Source organism: Notamacropus eugenii, chromosome 6, assembly GCF_028372415.1.
Source record: "Notamacropus eugenii isolate mMacEug1 chromosome 6, mMacEug1.pri_v2, whole genome shotgun sequence".
In the NCBI taxonomy this organism is placed as follows: domain Eukaryota; kingdom Metazoa; phylum Chordata; class Mammalia; order Diprotodontia; family Macropodidae; genus Notamacropus; species Notamacropus eugenii.
Genome location: NC_092877.1, coordinates 23,289,118 through 23,302,331, shown reverse-complemented (window position 1 = coordinate 23,302,331; position 13,214 = coordinate 23,289,118). Strand labels below are relative to the sequence as shown.

The window sequence follows — 13,214 nt, the reverse complement described above, 5'->3', positions numbered from 1 at the left end:
TAGGAAGGAATAAAAGTGGAAATGATGAAATGTCTACTTCAAATTCTGTAAGCTAAATTTTTTAAATGTTTTAATCACCATAGGTGGGGAGTTAATTACTAATAAGTATCTTTCTTTTCACATATGACACAAAAATCAAGTATTTATTACAATTTCATTAGATATAAAGATGTTTTTACAAATGCAACAACAGACATAATTACAAGTACCAGTTCTTACTGAGGTTTTATTTCTGAAAAGTGATGTCTACTAAATTATATTTTAATAGCACTAAAGAATCTTGTCACTTAAAGGAATCAAGTAAAGTGAATAATCACTGTAATTGTAGAGCGGATTTCCTTCAAATGGACAGCAAATTTATTAGAGAGCACAAAAATCTTTTACCAATTAAAGATCTCAAAGGAAAACAAAGACTGAGACTGAAGTCTGACAAAGGCACAAATCAGAACTTCTATGTCATGCCATATCCATGCTAAGTATGGTTTATGGTACATCTACTGAATGTTATGGAACATATTAAACTGAAAATGGAAAAGGATTTAGATGAAGGAATCCCCTTTGCATATAAAAAATATATTCTACCAATCCATTAACTTGGAAATTTAGCTCCTTATGTTTTAAAGAATTTCAGAGTAGCATTTTAAACACCAAGATGCCTGGGACATCAGGACTGAGATGTCTGGGGCCTCACTTTACCTGGAAGACAGCATGAGAACGAGAGGAGGTGGCATTCACATCCGTGGGATGTTGAGTCCTGTTCCTGTTTCCATCATCCAACAACTGTAAAATTTCCTCAGAGGTTTTAGGCTGGAGGGTTTTGGAAAAGAAGCATTCATAAATTAACTTTCTATTACTGAATCTCAAAATAAATGATGTGACCTTGGGAGAGAGACTTATCCTCTCTTTGTTTCAATTTCCTTATTTGTAAAATGAATCAGAAGCACCATGTTTTCTAATGTTTCTTCCATCTATAAATCTATGATGCTAAGGCGAAATCATCAAACTTAAACGAAGTTGCTTTCTGTAAATGTGCCTTAGGGTCTGTGTGGAGGGATGGGGGATCACAGAGGAGAAAACCCTGTGGTCTCTAGTGTATTACTATAATCTTAAAATTGAGAGGGATGTTGGGGCTAATTTTATCCATTACACTCATTTCTTACAGGAGAAAATTGAGCTTGAGAGGTTAGGTAACTTGTCCAAGATCACAAAACAACTTGTTTACAGATTAGAACCTGCTCTCTTTTCAAAGAATTTGTAAATCTCATTTTGGAAAAAGAATAGGATATATTATTGTAAGAATATTTCAAACTAAATTTTATTTGTGGCAACATAAAATAACAAAAAGCGTACTTCACTAATCATAAATTTCATATTTCATATTTTGAAATAGTTTCAGGTTTTTGAAATTATTTTCCTTTTTCCTTGAGAAAATAAATGGAAAACAAAAAGGAACTGGTGGACAATGCTTGAAAAATTACAGCCACTATCATTCTAATTAAAACAAAACCAGTCTACTCTACATACCTCATGAAATGTTAATCCCTGCACTACTACCCCTCTTTGGGCATCTTCACGGACAGCCAGCGGCCCTGAATTTGTTAGGAGATCACGAATCTGTTCATTGTATACCTTGAAATAAAAACAAAAACAGTTGCTTAGTGCTGATTAAAACACATTGTCAACTCAGAAACATCAATACTCCTTTAACATATTTTTGTTCAGTGACATATGACTGTCACTATTGCTTCCAGAAATAAGGGGGGGGGAGGGGAGGAAGATTTAGAGCCATGGCACATTTGAGCGGGGTTGTTTTTCTTTTTCCATTTGTATCCCCAGTGCTTAGCACAGTGCCTGCCATGTCCACAGGCACTGAATAAATGTGTATTTACTACTGTTTGCTGTGCCATGCAAAGGAGGTCATTTGGAGACATAAGTGGTGTAGAGTGCAGTCAAATCACGAATTTGAGGGTATAAAAGTCAGGAGTCAATCTATAACCTATCACGCAGAACTGATTATTTTCTTTCTTAAATTTGGCATTAACATCAATTTCAAGATAAAACACACAATCTTCAATTTTCAAATTTGGAAACAATCTTAGACTAGTTAGATAATTATAGAATTTGTGGTTTGGAAGAGACTTCAAGGAGGCTCAGGATAACCAACTCTCATTTTACAAATAAGCTATGTGAGATTGCTTGCTCAAGGAGACACAGCTAGTTAAGATAAGAGCTGGTCCTAACATGCAAGTCTGGATTCCTGTCCACTTTACACTGCATTTCTGTATTTTGGAGTTTCAAGGCTTTTTTTGTTTGTTTGTTTTTAAAACTAATTTTGGAAAACTTATTAATAAGCTAACATCATAAGATTCAGAGGTGGAATCTCAGTGATCAGTTAGTATAGTCCTTTATTTGAAAACATGTAGTCAGTCCCAGAGAGAAGTAACTTTTCCAAGATTACCCTAGGACCAAGTGGAAGAACTCACCTTTATACCCATGATGACAAACTCCAAATGGAGCATTCTTTGCAATAACAGTTCTACTGAACGGATTACCTTCATTTCAAGCAACTATTCATTGTATAATTTTACTAATTCCCCAAACTGTGATTAAAAAATGGAAAATTTACAGATGAAAAACTGCTATCATTATAGTGCTCACCTGATTAAAAAAACTGATTTCTGCACTCTTGAAAATGGCTCATATCACCATCGATTCATAGGTTCTCATAATCAATAACTCAAACAGCAACTATTTCACTAAGTCCCTGATACAATATGGAAAGAGCTGAGCTCTTCACAAATCTTTTGCTCTGACATTTCATACCTTCTCACCTCAAATATCCCAACCAACCCACCAGAAACACAGAAACCTAAATTGAAAAACTCATTAAGGAGAAAAAGCCCCACGCAAAGTATCCAAAAGACAGCAGAGGAAAGGCAGCTATGTGTGTGATCCCTTCCCCCTCCTCCCAGAAATTCCAGGTTGAGAAGAAATCTCAGGTAACAACTGTTCTGACTTGAATGTGACTAACACTGCCTCCGTGACACCCCTGTAAAGTTATGCCCTCCCCCCCAAGCCTAAAGGTCTTTTAGCACAGAGAACCACCACCTCCTGAGACACATCATCCCACTTTTAGACAGCTGTAATTTTTATGAAGATTTTTATTCAGTCAACCCTAAATCGACATCTTTGCAACTTCAGTCATCTTCTGCTCACGGTTCTGCCTCCTTGGATCAAGCAAAAAGCTGGATCCCTCTCTGAAAATACTTAAGGAGAAGTAGAACACTTTTTCACTTCCCTCTTAACCCTCAGGTTTTCTCTTTTCCTTCTCAGTAAGATCACTTCCTTTAGCTATCTTCTTTTGGAATGTTTGGACATTGTTTTAATTTCTAGCATCTACAGACTGGAAATGAGAATGTGAGCAAAATATACAGGATATCTATGATCTCTGTTCCTAAAAGTGTACATTCTAGAGACATCTTTCTCTCTACAAAACAGGGAAATATTTGCATACTAACTATGCTGTATTCATAGACGGTGAAGCAATCAACATCAAATCAATCAGCAATCAAATTAAAAAGGCATTGAAAAGGAAAGCTTGATAGAGAGGAGTGTGGATGAAGTGCCTGAAGAATTAGCAGAGTAGTGCAAATGTTACAAAAAAATGAGCCAAGAAACTTTACTAGGCTCATTTTAGCAAAATTCTACTCTAAAAAAAAGATGACCTCCATAGAGCATTTTTTAGACAATTCACAAGTATACTGAATTATTCTAAAAAGTAATGATTTCCTACTCACCTCTAAGTAAGAAACTGTAATACTACATAATTTCTCATCTTTAATCTGATCCATGGATTTATAAAGGTCTAACATTGTCAGATACATCACTCCAGGCTCATCAGGTGATCCTAACATTGTATGTGTCTTCCCAGCTCCAGTTGCACCATACGCAAGCACTAAATTTTCAGAAAAAGGTTTTTGGAATAAAAAATAATTGTTATGACAAAGTACAATGTCAAGGAACAACAATTTAAAATCTTTTATTTTTTTGGGGGGGGAAGTTAAAGGAAAGGAAGAGAGGGTATCAATATAAAATTAAATGTATTGTGAAAACATGTATAGAGGAGGAAAAAAATTCAGTTTTGAATAAATTCAGGTGGAAAGTACTTATATATATAAAAAAACCTATCCATTCTTTAAAACAGGGTTACTTAACTTTTTCCACTCCTAACACCATATGGGTTTGTAACCCACAGTTTAAGAAGTGAATTTAAGGCATGTAAAGCAGACTAGGAAAAGCTTTTCCAGTTGAAAAAATTATCTAAAATTGAGATATTTAGAACTAGAACTCAGAAACCATTTGGTCCAATACTCATTTCAGAGATGAAAGTGAGGCCAGGAGAAAGTGGATGGTCTCAGGCCTTCTGTCTCCAAGCCTAGCATCTTCTCTAATACAGGAAGGACAATGAGGTTTGATTTTTCTCTTTAAGTAATGAAAGCAAATTTAAAAGTGAGCTCTAAGAACAAATTTCAGTAAAGGTGCAAGAAAATGCTGAAGAAGATGCTATGTTTCAAAGTATTTACTATTATAATTATCTCTGATCCAGATCTGTCCTCTGGGGAAATAGGAATTAAGAGAATTTCTAGAAGCAGTACCTAATCGTTGAAAGAAGAAAAGTATATCTTCTCTAAAGTAAGGAGTGCGGAATTTCTGAATGATTAAAGACTAAGAACAATGAAATATATTGTTAATAGAAACAAGATATCCTTAACGCAACTTCTCCACTGCAAACTTTGCCCCCAAAATGACAAGGTGGGGTTGCTGATATTCACTGGAGACAGGTTCAGAATGTTAGATTTCTAAGGGACCTTGCATCCAGATGTGGAGATGTAAGAGGTGGCAAAAACATGAAACTAAGAAGACAGGGGGCATGATGGGGAAAATACAAGTGGTTAGACAAGCATAATATCATAAGGTCATTGGGCTCAGCATTCAGAGTCTATGAATTGGAGATGGAAAGATGGAAGAAGGAGTACATGCAGTGGTCTTGCCATGGCATCCTTAAACTCAGGAGTCTCTGGTGAAATATGGTTAGGACAGGATACAGCCCAGAGGCAGGAGCAGCCTCCAGCCTTCCCAAGACGCCAGCAGGTATCAGTATTGAACGCTGAAACCCACCAAAGAAGAAATGGGAATACAATAAGTGTGCTTATCTGGTCCAGGATTGTTCTCTGTCTACCACCTCAAGATATATGTGGTTACATTCACCACTGTATGGGCAATAAAGAATGGGTCTATTCACTTCTTTTTTTCTTCACATTCATACTGTCTTTATATCTTACTTAAATGCTTTTGCATAACTGATGGTCCCAAACCACCATATTGAACCTTGGGAAGATAGTAAGACACTCCTGAAACAAAACTCTCAGATAGGATGGAGACCCTGTTATTACTGTAAGAATACAGTTCTTACAACAAAACAAAACTAACTGAGGTTAGGTGTGCCATGAAGAAGCTGTAGGGGAGACACCATAAATAATGAAAAAAGAGAGACATCTAAAATACTACATGGCACCTAGTTTTTCTCTACAAAGGGTAGACATAATGGAATTTTCCCATATCCAGACAACCACAAGGCCTTTACTTAGGTAAACAATTATTAGGTTTTTACTGTAAGCCAAGTGTCATTCATACAGAATTGTAAAAACATGGTCCCTGCTCTCAAGGTCACATTCTAATGGGGAAAAGACAGACAAAAAACTACGTACCGGGTATACAGAGTGTGAGGAGAAGGTAATCTTAGAGGGAACAAACTAGCAATTAAGGGGTGAGGTGGGAAGCCCTCCCATGGAGGGTGGCATTTGAGCTGAGTCTTGAAAGAGGTCTGAGACCACTTATGGGGGAAAGCAAAGTAGCAAATGCAGACTTGGGAGATTGAGTGTCCTGTGTGAGACTGGAATGGTTAGCTCCAGCACAGTACCAACCCAGGTGGCTTCTCTGAAAGCATCAATTGTGGACTAATATCTTGTCTAAAGGCATCTTTATAAATAAAGACAGAGCTAGGAAATGAAAATCAGAGAAAACTATTACTAAGTATAAGCTATGACAATGTAAATAAGTTTCACATTCAGATGTTAAACTGCAAATAACATAGACTACCACCATTTCAGCAAGCTACTGTCATTTTAGAAAAATAGTCTAAAATCCAAAGATAAAACCAACTGTGCTACTTCCGCTTCAGTTTGACCATATATGCATTTTTCTATTGATTATATTTGGGAGAAAGTCTAATAGGTAACTCCAAACTTGATTTTGATTGAGATTGAGATTTGAGATTGATAGAAAAAATTGAAGTCAAAATTGTTAGATTACCTGTGCAATTATACCCATTTAAAAAACCATCAAGCACAGATTTGGTGGTGTGTTCAAAAACTTGAGACTGTGTGGAATTCTCATCAAAAACAATATCAAAGACAAACTTCAGGTCCTTTCTTTTCCTTTTTGTAATATCTCGAATCATCGTTTTCTTCCCATGAAAGAGAGCGTCTTCCTCCTCTTTTGGGTCAAAGATCAGTAAGTGCTCATCCACAACATGGACCACTTTATAAAATCCAACAGCTTTTTCTTTCTGATTTTCAGGACGCACACGAACGACCACTTTCATGTGATTACACACATCTTCTTGGGGAACTGACATGTTTATTTTCTCTTGCTTCTTTCCTTAACTGAATGCCTGATTTCTCTGAAATTCAACAATAACACCACAAGGAGATTCTGATAAGTAACAAGATATTTTATTTTTTTTACATGCTGATTCAAACATTTAAGTACGCACTTTATGTAGACTATCAAATAAGACATGTACATTACACTGTGCAATAAACCATGGGAATACACAGAATCATTTTCAAGCAGAATTCCATAATAGTCATGTCTCTGGCTGTTAATTTCACTGTGGGATAATCAAACAAAACCATTTAAGTCTTCTGTTTTCCAACACCACTTACTATACAAAATAACCGGACTTTCTCAGATAAGCTAAAGGGTCAACATTCAAGCAATAGCTTGTATTTTACAATTTAAAAAAAAAAAGTTCAAAAAAGGCAAGTCCATCACTTTAATTGATATGTGCAATTTTACAGAATACTACTTCTACCTTGTAGTATTTAGGATGTGATAATGATAATGACTGGGAGAACACTCATTAGCTTAGTTTATGCAGGGGTTCCTAACGTGGGTTCTGTGAGCTTTGTTTTTAATATTTTGACAACTGAATTTCAAACTAATGGATTCCTTTATATAATCCTATGCCTTTGTATTTTATATGTAATCCTATTTCTTTGTATTTCATACGTTTACAAACGTTTTGAGACAGGGCACTGAAGGCTTCACATGACTCCCCCAAAGGGGTCCTGGCCACAAGATAGGTTAAGAAGCTCTGGTTCAGAGTCTAGTCAGGACTAAAAGTCCTCATTATTTCTTTTCTCGAAGATGATAGCAACACTTGAATTTGAAATGAAGGTATGGATAGGAACTTTCAGTCAGATCTGATGTGAAGAGAGGAAAGGAGGTATTTTGATTTCTTGACATTTTATAGGAAAAAAGGAACTCAGTAGGTGACTTTTAAAGCATCAGAGAAGGGATATGGCCAAACTGTCCCTACCTGGCTTTCAGATACAAATAGTTCCAAAGACTCAGGACTAACCTGGACAAAACCCTAAAGTTATCGATTCAGAACCATCATGGTATGTAACTCTCCATTTCCTATGGAGTTGTGACACACAAATTTATTTTAACTATTGCATAAATACATTACTGTTCAGTGATCAACAAGGCCTTCAGGTGTATCGGTATCAGAGCCCTGAACTTGGCACGAAAGTTCCTTAGACTGATCTCCAGCTCTGCCGCCTACAAACGGGATGGCCTAGAACAATTAACTTTTGTGGGCCTCAGTCTCCTCCTCTGGAAGATGAGGAGGCTGGACTAGAAGCACAGTAAAGGCAAGGGAGGCCACAGTGAAATAAAACTTCGCTTTACCTCGGACTGAAGTCAGGCCTCTCTTTGGAGCCAAGAGCCTCCGTATACCTCTCTTACTTAGAAGAATTTTATTTATTTGTAGATGTGTGGGGACAGGTACCATTTTACAGATCTCTGCATCTCCCCCAATGCCTAACACATCACATTCACAAAGTAAGTGTTCAATGAATATTTGTCAAATCAAATGATCTAGAAAATGGCTGAGAATTAGAAAGTAAATAAAAAAAGGCCTCTGAATAGACTATGTAGGATGTTTAATGACCTTGCAGTAAAACATGTTTTTTTACTCACAAGGAGAAACCTTGTGTCTCTCACTCAGAGTGACTATTATTGCCTTACATAATAATAAATCAAATAAGTTAAGGTTTTTCAGAGTTCCACCCCATAAAAGATTATTGTGCCCTTCATAAAAAGGTCACACTCAAAGGCTTTAAGTCTCTAGGAACCAGAAACTACAAGTTAAAAAAAAAGCCAAGGGGAGCTGGTGAAAGTCACATGGATTATACAACCACAGTCAACAAGAGGAACTTAGCATAGTGAGAATAAGACAAGCCTGTTCACATGCAGGCAAATTTTTATGGCTTGGTGCCTACAAACTTCAGGCCTGAGAAAGAAGGGTTTATCCTGTCTGTATCCTTGGGAAAGAGAACTCTGCTCTAGGTAGGGTAGGATCCACTGGTCTGTTTGTGGGTGTGGGACCTGGGCTGGCTGGATCCCCAACGACAAAATGAGGAAGTTCCTCAAAAAGAGTTCCTAGATTTGACTATATCTCAGCAGGTATCAGCATCCTCTAGCTTTTAGTTTTGAAATATAAATGCCTGCATGAAATCGCAGTACCCTCACTGCAAGGGAGGAGGGGAAAGAATTGTTACTGTCATTTCAAGAACCAGATTCCCAGGGAGTCTGGGTTTCTTCAGCTTGTGGAAGTGCCCTCCCTTTCCCCAGAATAGAGGCACATTTCCTTCCTTTGTTTTTTAACACTTTTCTGTCCTTCCCCTTCCACGTAGGGATCTGAGTTTCCATTCTCACCTGGGAGATGAAGATGACTTTATAAATAAATATCAGAAGGAAAGCTTCCCACTTACCAAGTACACTGCTTAATGTCCTCTTTTCCAATTTGAATTCATCCAACTCTACTGCACGTCCATCACGGTGTTCGGTGCTGGAGAGAGAGGGGGATGGTGCAGCAGGAGAGGAAGCATAGCAAAGAAGCATTAATAACACTATTTCTGCCCTCCAAATTAATGTTAATTTGAACAGGGAGTCAAAGAATATACAAATGAAACAGTTAAACAGAAATAATACAAAGACATTCAGGATTAAACTCAAACATAAATGGTACAAATAGACTAGGGGCAGGGATAATGCTGATAAGTATAAGAAGAGAGGTGTGGATATATAAAGCTGGTCCAGATTTTGGACTTTATCTTGGAAGCAAATGCAATCAAAGGTTTTTGAGAAAGGGACCTATTGGGATGATATAATATTTCCATAATCTAAGACTGGGAAGCTAGAATATGTGAAACAAGAAAGGATTCCTGGGTTGGTTTAGACAAGGCTTTACAACACATAAATTGATCCTGAATCAAGTCTAATGAGAAAATGATGAAATCCTAATAAAGCTGTCCCCAGTCCCAATATCCTCCCTTATGGGCCCCACTGAGCAGTCAGCATGTCCTTATTTAACCATGTAAACTGGCTTTAAACCACACTATAGGTCCCCAGATCGTGGGGACACTAGCCACTGCCCTCAAATCCAATTCATATATTTGAACAAGTGTATTCTTATATTCAACTATTATCTCATGGAGGAGAAGTGAGGCTGGTGACCTTGCACAGCCCTCCCTCACTCATAGCAAAGTCAAGGGCAAGTCACGTCATCACTTCTCTGATGGCATGGTCTTCTTCGGCAATGAAGGAGGAACACAATCCATCGAGCACAATACCTAACTATCCATCTTGACCAGACAGGACCACAGCAGCTAGCCAATTGGAAGGCAGCACAACCAGGATGTTTGACCACTAAACCATAGAAGGGACCCCTCCCCATTACTTAATCCCTTAACAAATACCTCCTGCCTATTTAATATTCACAATTTTTGTTTTGTAATCATCATCATAAAGTTGTTATAAATTTGCCTGCGTTGTCTTACTAAGTTGCAGGTTCCTCTTGGAACCTAGCCGGTTTCTGAGTGGCATCACTTCTCAATAAATGCCTATACTTGGATTAGAGGTGGGCTGATTCTGAATTCTTTGAGATGATGTTGCCACAACACATCATGAAATTGCAACAAAAACATGAACAAATATCCTAGTACTGTTTCTGATCTGTCAAGAACACAGGTTGATTCACAAAATTTTGCTTACATGAAGAGTCCCAACAGGTTCTGAAATTATCATCCCAACCTTGTAAATTACTGATCTTTTGTTCGAAGAGTAATCTTTACACTTTCTTAGATAAAGGGTAGCTTTGGGGGGGTATTCCTACAGCACCTCCTACATGCTAAGGACTTTACAATGTTATCTCACTTGACCTTCCCAATGACCCCGGGAGTTAGGTGCCATGAAAAAACTGAGGCAGGCAGAGGTTTAGTAACTTGCCCAGGGTTATACAGCCAGTATGTGTCTAAATATGGATTTGAACTCAGGTCTTCTTGCCTCCTGACTATGCTACCTAGCTATTGTGCTAGTTACATATGTATTCCTTACTGCTTAGCAAACTACCTTACTACTGGTAAGAAATTCAGAAATGTTTGTTCACAATATTAATATGAATTCAGAGTGGGAAGGATACCTTAGAGGCCACTGAGTCCAATCCTTTCATTTTAGAGATGAGGTAACTGAGACACATTCAGGTTAAGTGATTTGCACAGGGACAGAGTTAGCAAGTTTCTGAGGTAGGTCTTCCTTACATCAAGTCCAGTTCTGCCTCCAGTACAACTACCTGTCCATCTTTATCAGAGATGGAAGGGTATTCAGAGGCCATCAAGTCTACCTAGTACAATAATCCCCTCCAAAACACACTCTTTCAGCCTCCACCTGCATTTATCCCTATTAAAATCTCCTCTCAACAGTGTGCCTGAGTCCTGAGATGTTCAAAACTTTGGGTGTCTTGTCAGCTGACATGCTGGCTGTCTCACTCAGCTGTGTGCCACCTGCAAGCTGGATAAGCAAGCCATTAAGAAAAACGTTAGCAGCCCAGAGTTTCACACAGACACGTGACTAGACGTCCATTTCTGAGCTGACTGCTCTTGGAGTCCAGTCATTGAACCAGCTACACATTCACCTAATTATGTTGTCATAACAGCTGACAGCTGACAGTCCTCTATCCTGTCCACAAGAACAGTAGGAGAAAATATGTCAAACACTTGGTTGAAATTTAGGTAACGGATATCTAGATTATTTTTCTCACCAACTGGTGCAGCAATCTTGTCCAAAAAAGAAAGTTCACATGACCCGACTTCCATCACAATCACAGAATCCTCCACTGTAAACAGAGAAAAACTGACCAACATAGTAAATGTCTTAGAACATGTCAGTCATAGCCTGAACACGTACAAGGTTTGCTGTATTCATGACAAAACCACACAGTCCCGCCTCGCTTAAATCAATTAAGACATCACCCTTCCTGATGTCATTGGTCCTTTCCAAGAATGAAGGACAAACAATAATGCCAAACAACAATATGATCAGTTTCCTTTTTTAAATGTTTACAAATTATACCTTTAATTTTACTATATTTTTGCCAAAAAAATCACATGACGATCAGCCAACAGAATTCAATCCTGTCTTTTCTTTTTCTTAAAATGATCTTGTTAACCTTTGCCATGTTCAGTCCTATAGCACCTCTCCCACTTTGGATATTCTTTCAGTCACTGAGAGTGACCCAAGAATATCCAGAAGGCAGTTCTTCTTGGCTTGGCGACTCAGAACTGATGAAAGGCCATCAGATGCTGTCTCACTATCTCTCTATTTACTTTTGGATTTCAATGTTCTATTAGCCATTTTTTGTTGAGTACTTTTCTAATCAAGTCAAGTCAACAAGCATTTATTAAGGTCTAGTATGTACCCAAAAGATAATTTTCTTTTACAAAGAAAACAAAATCAAAATAGAAATTAAGTAATTCAAACTTCTCACTATTATCTATTAACACCCTACTAACTACCTTGAGCACCAGTCCTATACTTTTTTTGCCCCACTTCTGCAATACACCATATAGTTTAATTTTTCCCCTTTCCTTAGCATTCCTCCTAGCTTCAGTTTATTTGGGCTTTAGTCCTCCTGTTATTACTAGATCCTGCAACTTTTTATTTATTCATTCATTAAAAATTTACTAAGCATATGCTATAAGATACTGTCCTAGTCACCAGAGACATAGTACAACATAGTAAGTCCTTACCCTGAAGGATTTTAGACTCAAAAGACACAACATACGGTAAATGCAAAGGAACTCCCCCACCCTGTCCTGGTGGAGGGAGATAATTAAGGAGGTAGAGGAGAGAAAAGACATAGGGAAAGGTAGGAAGGAGTAATTGGAAGACTCTCGGAACTCCAAAAGGTGAAGGTAAAGAGGGAGACATTCTTGGGGCAGAGAGAACCTGTGCAAAAAAAAGGATGAAGACAGGAGATGGAATACTGCGTATGGGAAATAGCAAGCTCATCAGTTTTTGTGTGTGTATGTGTGGATGGAGGAAGTTAGGAAACAGGAAATATGTTTAGAAAGGGTGGGGGAAAGGGCTTTAATGCCAAACAAAAGGATTCTGTAACACTAGGGAGCCGCTGAAAATTCTTGAGCAGGTGGTATGGTCACACCTGTGCTTTAAGAAATCTCAATTTGTCAGGACAAGACTGACTGACTGTGGGGGTGGGGGAGGGAGGAAGAAGGAAGAGGGAGAAGTAAGTGAAAGAGTGATGAGGCCAGGATGACGACTAGGTTTCAGACCTTGGTGCGAATAGTGGTTCTCTCAACAGAAACAGAGTTGTTGAGTGGATCCTTTTTTTTTTTTTAAATTAATGAATTTTATTTATTTTCAGTGTTCTACAATAACTACCATATAACTTAGATTATTATTTTCCCCTTCCTCTCCCCTCCCTCCTCCTCCCCGAGACAGCATACAATTTTGTATAGGTTCTACACATACATTCCTATTAAATACATTTTCACTATAGTCATGCT

The 13,214-nt window shown here is 37.9% G+C and overlaps 1 protein-coding gene across 5 annotated transcripts in view; it reads right to left on the bottom strand.

Annotated features, from left to right (window-relative positions):
• The window catches only part of KIF18A (kinesin family member 18A), a 109,765-nt gene that overhangs the window by 87,273 nt on the left and 9,278 nt on the right, over positions 1-13,214 (bottom strand). For all 5 annotated transcript variants that reach the window (XR_011969275.1, XR_011969276.1, XM_072619280.1 and 2 more), the window contains exons 2-6: positions 9,123-9,199; positions 6,373-6,742; positions 3,798-3,955; positions 1,525-1,629; positions 697-807 (exon numbers count right to left, since the gene is read on the bottom strand). Coding sequence is in view for 3 of the 5 variants with exons in the window: in XM_072619280.1 (XP_072475381.1) it covers positions 697-807; positions 1,525-1,629; positions 3,798-3,955; positions 6,373-6,697 (699 nt within the window). In the remaining 2 variants the exon portion in view is untranslated. The remainder of the gene's footprint in view (positions 1-696; positions 808-1,524; positions 1,630-3,797; positions 3,956-6,372; positions 6,743-9,122; positions 9,200-13,214) is intronic.